The following is a 6,981-nucleotide window of genomic DNA, read 5'->3' as shown; positions in this document are numbered from 1 at the left end:
GCGACAGCAGCTCAGAAGTCTACGAAAGTACGTACCTGGTAATTTTCAAATTATTTACACCATTTTTGTTTGGTTATCCACAGAGAAATAAGGAGACTGCGTGGCTGTGGAGACAGCCGACAAAAAGCGCAGCAGTTTGGTCGAGGTCCTGGCCCCACGCCTTGCTCGATGCAGTCGTCGGTTACAAACCAGCAAGCGCAAGGAGGACTTTCGCATATTTAGGTTGAACAACATTTTCTTGTATATTGTCTGGACAATGAGTAGATCAAGGCATTCGCAAGGTCCCCAATGGGCCGGCGACCGCGTCTCTCGGCGTGGTCTGTTGACGGCGTTTCGGCTTGTTCTTCTTGCGTTCGCCTTGTTTGCCCCCCTCCGTTCTTCTCTTTCAGCACCGATTTCCGGAGAGACTGCAGGCAGCAGCCAAATGAGTATCGACCTGACGCCATCGCGTAAGACAAGTGAAATCGTCGCACAGAGCTTGACGCTACTGAGTATCAACTGGGCTTACCCAGGAAACCGCAGCAGGCTTCCCCTATATGTCCCATGAATTTCCGCGTTTTCGCCTTTTATGTTTCCTCTCAGTGATTTCAGAGCTAAACGGCACCCTAACTACCCTCTGGCCGCAGCTTGTGCGCAAAGGAGAGGCGGTGGAGCTATCGGAGGTCAAAGCAGCGGAGCTCGTGGACGCAGCCCTTAGCAGATTGCGCGCCTCTGGAAGAACAGTACCCAGGAGCTTGCGTACCCTGACGATGTGGCACTTGACATGTTAGTTGATTCAAGCGACTACGAGCCCCATGATTAAGCCAATCAGCAATGTAGGAGCCGGACTAACTGAGACCGTCAGTGAGCTTTGCCTCTTGCTTATTCATTTGCATTGCGTGCGAATCGATGCATCTTCAGCGTGTTTTTCTCTCGATGGCGGGGCGCTTCGAGGCATCAACGGTATGTTTGGCGCAGCAAGCAAAATCCTGTGTCCCAACGGGAGCACATTTTCCTGCGTGCTGGCAGCTCTTGGAATTCCTGCCTCGGTCGAAGAACAAAACGAAACACAACAACTCGAAGCTTCCGTCTTAGGTCAGTATGGATATCCACGAACGTAGGAGGAGGTATTCAAGCGCAGTGCGTGTCAACCTGGGGGGAGCGTTGCAGCTTTTACCCGTAGCCGTCGTGATTTCCCTCTCTTTTCCCTCCGAAAGCGAATGCCTACGTACGCTAAGCAAATTTGCGCGGTCTTGGCTTGCGTTCAGCTGCGGCGTTTCGGCATATTGGGCATGATGCGGCTGCAAATGCGGCATCATCGAGGGGCACTGGCTTGGGCCCAGAAGCAGTGCGACAGCTTGCAGTGGAGGAGACAAGAATTTCATCAACGGACCCAGAAACTCAAGCCCTTTTTGTTGAGGGTGCTCGCTCTCAACTGGACTTGCAGAAAGGCTTCCGAGGCCTTCAGTGGGTGCGCTTCGGCCGGTTCCACAGACTTTCATCAGCTTTCAGCCTTGCGCAACGTAAGCCAACCTTGAGTTCTCTCTCGATCAAACCGTTGAAAAAGTCCGTATCTTTGTACTTATTTTATAAGCAGTATGGTGGCATACGACTTCTTCAAAGTGCACAACATATATAGCATGCAGTGGCCCTTGTTCTACCCGACTTTTAGGGCAAAACCATTAAGCATTGTCATACGCATTTTATAGGGTTGTTCTACAAACCTGACGAAGCCGAAAGCTCTTCAGAAGGCGCGGGAGAGACCCCCATGCAAGGATCTATGGGGGAGGTAGTGGAACTTGTTTTCTGCGTGGCTAGAAATGCTTGCCTTGGAATTAATGAACCAGGGTTCCAGCGCACGGTGGACAAATGCATTGGGTTGGTTGGCAAAAGCAAGAAATTATCGCCTTTGGATCTTTTTTTCCGAAGCACCACTACGAGAAAGCAAAGCAGCCTCGCAGCTCAAGTCTTTGGAAGTACGTCAGTATTCCTTGGAAGTTCACTGCCTCTACAACTTATCGCTTGTTTTGTACTATATACTCCCAGTTTCCTTGTGTTGTTCGATCTTTTCAGCCGCGATTTTAGTCCTCCACTCAGTCGAAACCGCCAGACTCGGCGCTTCTGAAGGAGCCGACACCCAGGGTGTGCTGCAGCAGAGCGTTCCTCTTTCTCCTTTACAGCAAGCAGTAGCTAATTCTGTTGCAACCTGTTCAACCGAAGTGATGAATTCACTCGAAAGCCACTTGCAAGCTCTTGGAGGCCTCGAAGCAATAAGCGTTAGTGAGTTTCCGTGTCTGCGCTGGCGCATGGATGCATGCACTGCGAAATACAGCTGTTGCGTTTGTCGACAACGCGAATGTTCAGCTTCATTTGGTTTTCATTCGGTTTCATTTACTAGGGTGATTCTGAATAGTCCAGCAGCCACACGGCAAATTCCTAGGGAATATCCCTTGTATTGAATCTCTCTTTTGTCTCAGATCCAGTACTGTTCGCCTCCATCGCTATCGAGAACGCTCCGTTGCTCTTCGCGTTAAACGGTGTTCCACAACCAGAGTCCCTTTCATCGGAGTACGAGACACTGCGTCAATCCGGAACAAAGTGTACGGTTTCTACACGATGCACTGCTGTATCAAAGTGTTAGGCACGGGATCTTTGGTTGCTTTATATGCCGTGTTAATCACTTCAGGGGGGGGGGGGGNGGGGGGGGGGGGTAAAAGTGAATGAGCAACGTTAAATAAATCCACGGGGAAACACCAATATTGGTGTCGTGCCGTGCAAAGAGCGTGATGAGCTGCTGTGCTGTATGCGGGTCGGTGCATTTCTGTTTCAGTCGGCTTAGCAGTCGTACGCGGGGCTTCAAAGATGATAAGCACAGCATGTGGGAGAGAGAGGAGATGCGCGCAACCTAGCAATTCATACCTTAGCTGTGTATCGAAGAGTCTTGAAAGTGTCGCTTGGCCTGCCCTTAGATTACTGCTGCAGCAGCACGTGCACGCATTAGCTTATTTCGTAGAGAAGCCCGACATACTGCCTGAAGGACCACAACTTTCAGACGCTTTGCAAGAGTTCACCTCATCAGCTTCAAAGCTGTCTGAAACACTTCGAGCAGCTGCTGCTGTCGCTAATGGAGCCTTAGATCTCAGCGCTCCGAGCAGCCCTACTACCATTCGGCTGCTCGATGCCTTGCAAAACTTCGAAAGGCAGATCGATGATAACCTACTCCCGGTTGGGATGTCCTTCCTTGAAGACGGAGATTTTTCCTTGTATGGACCTGCGATTCATGAACGAATAGTATCTACAACGGAAGAGACATGTAAGTATTATAGAACAGCGTGTGAGTTCCGTGATTGTAGCTCCTTGATCCAGTCGTATGGCATTGCACCTCGCATTTTCTCGTGAATTTCTTCGGTGTGGTTCGTCCATTTTTCAGGCTCCGCCACTCCACCCGCAGGAGACAGGAGCGCCTTCAAATCATTTGTAATCATGCAAAGGCTTGAGGGACATTTAGAACAAATTACTGGGAACGAAACCTTGCAGCGAGTGTATATGGGTACCGCCAATAAAACAGGGCTTTCTGCTCGGGCAGTTGAATCCAGTAAGCGTTCTGAAAATCCTAAAAAAAGAGCCCTTCTTGGTAACTGTGTGCTAGCAAGTGGTGGATGTTTTCATATTGCCAAATCGGCTGTTGGCTCCTAGACGTGCGTTTGCTTTGTGTGTCTCAGCCTTCGTAAGAACGCAAGCACGCCAACTCTTTATCTTTATACAATCGTTGCTAGACAATCCGTCAGAAGAGATCCAAAAACGCTTCAGCACAACCGAAGGGCTGCAAGCCTATATCACAGAATATTTAGCAGGAAAAGTAGGACCGCGGGAGCAACCACTCGAAGAAGCCGGGTTTGGAGCAACCAAGTACTCGGGTGAAACTATCGCCTTGGCAAATGCAGTCCTCAAAGAATTACAGAGTAAGTGAGAAAAGCTAACAGGCAAACATCAAACGCAAGAATGGAGACTAGTTCTGTGCTGGCTAGCATGCTCTGGCAACACGTTCATATGACACTCAAACTCTTCTGTAATTTGCGTTGCGCTCAAGGGACCTTTGCAAAGCTCATAGCTTCCAGCGCTTCCTTTCAAAAGGCACAGCGGACGGCGGGAATGAGCGTCAGGAGATGGATCAGAGAAGAATTCTCTGACTTTCGCGGGGAGATACATGCCTCATATCTCATCGATGCAGCGTACGGTGGGTTACTTACGCCAATACTTGCCATCATACACTCCCCTGTTAATAGATGCCTGCAGCAGTTGCGGCTACTTTTCAGTGGATTCCGTAGAGTGTTCAACAAGAAGAACAGTGATTTCCAGCTGCGCACCGCTGCGTCTGCTCCGTGTTGTCAATTTGTCTTGCAGGATGTCTACAACAATGCACGGGACCCCTGCTTGCGGACAAGCGATTGCAAACCCAGTGCACAGGTTCACAGGGGGGCCCACAGCCACTGGGAAAATGTGCTGATCCTGCTGAACAGTTTCAACGGATAGTGAGTAAGGAGTTGTGGGAACGATTTTTGGTAGATTGGCTTAAGCAGGGTAAGGCCGCCACTGCCTGCTCAGAGCTTGTGGAGCTCGAGGAAGAGGACAGTCAAGCATGGCAACGTCAGGTTTATCTCATGGTCTCCCATCTTGATACGAGTGAGTAGGGCAGTGTTACCCGCTCTGATGCGCAGTTCACTTAGATATTGCTAAGTCACTGGCACTGTCAACGCATTTACCTAGAATTACTCTTCGCCTTACCTAGAACATGGAATGACAGCATTTTCGAACGCAGTTCTATCTAGCTAGGGACTTAGCACTCTATGAGATAAAGTATGAGCTTGTCCGATGCAGTTGGTTGTGGTAAAGATCATCGTGGATTTGACTCCTTTGGACGCTACTCTATCAAGTTGGAGATGATTCAGCACCTGTACGACATGTTTGCCAGTACCGCACAAAGACCGACGCTGGAAAATTTTATCAACTGGCTGGTCAAGCTACGGGAGCCTCTACCACAGGACCTTCAGACGCCCACAGCTTTAGCCCTTCAATACGCTGGCGGGCATCCGCAGACTCAAGTGCGCGTGAGTAAAGCTTTCAACATGGCAGTAAAAGGGGACCCATTTTATTCACAGTGCAAGGCTGAAGACACGAAGATTATCTCGGAGTTAATTGGTTCACTTGGCAGCGTTTTTTATACATTGGAAGCTTTCGAGGACTTCATCAAGGAGCGACGTTCTCAGGAAGAAACTGTCACTCGGCAAGTGACTGCGCCACTGGGTGAGCTAGGGGGGGTCCGGGGCCTGTTGAAATCACTGTTTGTACCCAGTACGCATTAGAGCTTCCCTGAATTCAGCTTCACCCACTCCGATACACACTTTCTGATGGCCTAACTTCGGTTATATTGCTTATTGCATCCTTTGACTTGTCACTTCAGCTGCCAAGGCTAGGCCAATTCTCAACCAACTAATGGTGACGTATTCTTCAACAGGAAACTCATACCCAGAAGCAATAATACGTTATCCATCGTATTTCTCATCTTCTGCTGCTGCTGCCATCCCCCAGCTCGGGATGGAAGCAATGAGGGTTCTCGTCTACATGAACGACGTTCTTGGAAACCTCTCAGCTGCTCAGTTTTCCGTTCCTGAGAGACTCGAGCACTTCTTCGAGGCAGTTTTTGCCACCAAAGCCTGGACGGTAGAATCTCTGCAGACCTGCGACCGCACGTGCTCTCTGAGGTCTGAAGGGGAAGCTGGGGTCTTCATTACTTTAAGTGGTGGGTAATTGTAGACTCGACTGCGCGTCCAGGACCTGGAAGAGTATCTGCATGAAATGCATTCCTTCCCAATAGGCTCTTCTATGCTCTTCTGTGCATAAGGTATTTGCTAGCTCGAGCTTTTCGTCCTGATTTGGTATGCCATGTTTGCCGCAGAAACTGTTTCAAAACCATATACATTTCCTGCAACTGCAGAAGAGACATTGGCAGCTGGGGTGTTCGGCTGGCTACTGCCAACATTTCCTCCACTTCCATGTCAAGAGCCTAATAGGAAAGTAGTCCCCGTTATTCTGCCTGTCCCACCCCCTACTTTGCCGCCTGTTCCGGAACCTTCAAAAGAAAAGGAACCTGAAAAAGAGCCTGAGGTAGGGCCCCCTCCACCACCGCCACCGCCGCCAACACCTCCAAAAACGACTACTGTGCCTCCACCAGAACAAAAACCTGAACCCACTGAGGTCACAGGCGGCAGAGTCATACCAATACCTGCTGAGCGCATATCTATCAAGAAGGTTCACAAGAAAATNAGGTCACAGGCGGCAGAGTCATACCAATACCTGCTGAGCGCATATCTATCAAGAAGGTTCACAAGAAAATTGACGTAGTCAAAACAGAGAACAAGAATGCTGAAGAACCGGAAGAAATGATCACAGTTATTCCGCCGAAGCCGGAAGTATCTCCAAAGCTGGAAAAGTCGGAAGATGGTAAAGGCTTGCAGATTTAGCAAACACCCCTTCAGTTAATGGAAAGGCAGTTGCTGCAGAGAATCAGAATTTTCAGTACTCCCCACTGTATTAGGACTGGGAATGACCTACAGGGATAATATGCGTTTTGGGAATTGCCTGCTCCTACAGCCTGTATGCAAGTTGTACGTCTCTACGAGAAGTATATTGAGGGCTCCGCAATCAAGGACGTTCTCACGCTCTACGAATCCGCGATGAAAGTGCCGTTGTTTGCGTCAACGCGGTCAGAACTTGGATTGAAAGAAGATGAAACTTCACTGCAAAAGTTTCGCCTAACCTTATGTGTGATGTGTGGTGAGACTTCTCTCTGGTTGTGTTTTTGCTTTATTGGGTGGGGAACTAAGCACTACAGTTCGTTGGTTGGGTTCCTAGCAAATCATGAACCCTGCTCGTCGGTGCTTCTAACGATCTTTGTGCCTGCAGCTAAGCACATACCCGCCTTGCAGCTAGCAACAGGGGAGG

At 49.4% G+C, this 6,981-nt stretch overlaps 1 protein-coding gene across 1 annotated transcript in view; it reads left to right on the top strand.

Annotated features, from left to right (window-relative positions):
* Positions 1-256: 256 nt before the first annotated feature.
* The window catches only part of EMH_0041910 (uncharacterized protein), a gene marked incomplete at both ends in the record, with an annotated part of 8,577 nt that continues 1,852 nt past the window's right edge, over positions 257-6,981 (top strand). Inside the window, 16 exons of the mRNA XM_013499212.1 lie at positions 257-449; positions 583-765; positions 901-1,074; positions 1,248-1,502; positions 1,689-1,955; positions 2,053-2,259; positions 2,457-2,547; positions 2,949-3,292; positions 3,410-3,574; positions 3,702-3,941; positions 4,070-4,216; positions 4,384-4,662; positions 4,858-5,283; positions 5,441-5,779; positions 6,313-6,480; positions 6,631-6,813. Coding sequence (XP_013354666.1) covers positions 257-449; positions 583-765; positions 901-1,074; positions 1,248-1,502; positions 1,689-1,955; positions 2,053-2,259; positions 2,457-2,547; positions 2,949-3,292; positions 3,410-3,574; positions 3,702-3,941; positions 4,070-4,216; positions 4,384-4,662; positions 4,858-5,283; positions 5,441-5,779; positions 6,313-6,480; positions 6,631-6,813 — 3,661 coding nt within the window. The remainder of the gene's footprint in view (positions 450-582; positions 766-900; positions 1,075-1,247; positions 1,503-1,688; positions 1,956-2,052; positions 2,260-2,456; positions 2,548-2,948; positions 3,293-3,409; positions 3,575-3,701; positions 3,942-4,069; positions 4,217-4,383; positions 4,663-4,857; positions 5,284-5,440; positions 5,780-6,312; positions 6,481-6,630; positions 6,814-6,981) is intronic.

This window comes from Eimeria mitis, genomic scaffold (genome assembly GCF_000499745.2).
Source record: "Eimeria mitis Houghton genomic scaffold, Emh_scaff41, whole genome shotgun sequence".
In the NCBI taxonomy this organism is placed as follows: Eukaryota; Apicomplexa; class Conoidasida; order Eucoccidiorida; family Eimeriidae; genus Eimeria; species Eimeria mitis.
The sequence above is the reverse complement of the archived record's forward strand: the minus strand, read 5'-3'. Positions and strand labels throughout refer to the sequence as shown.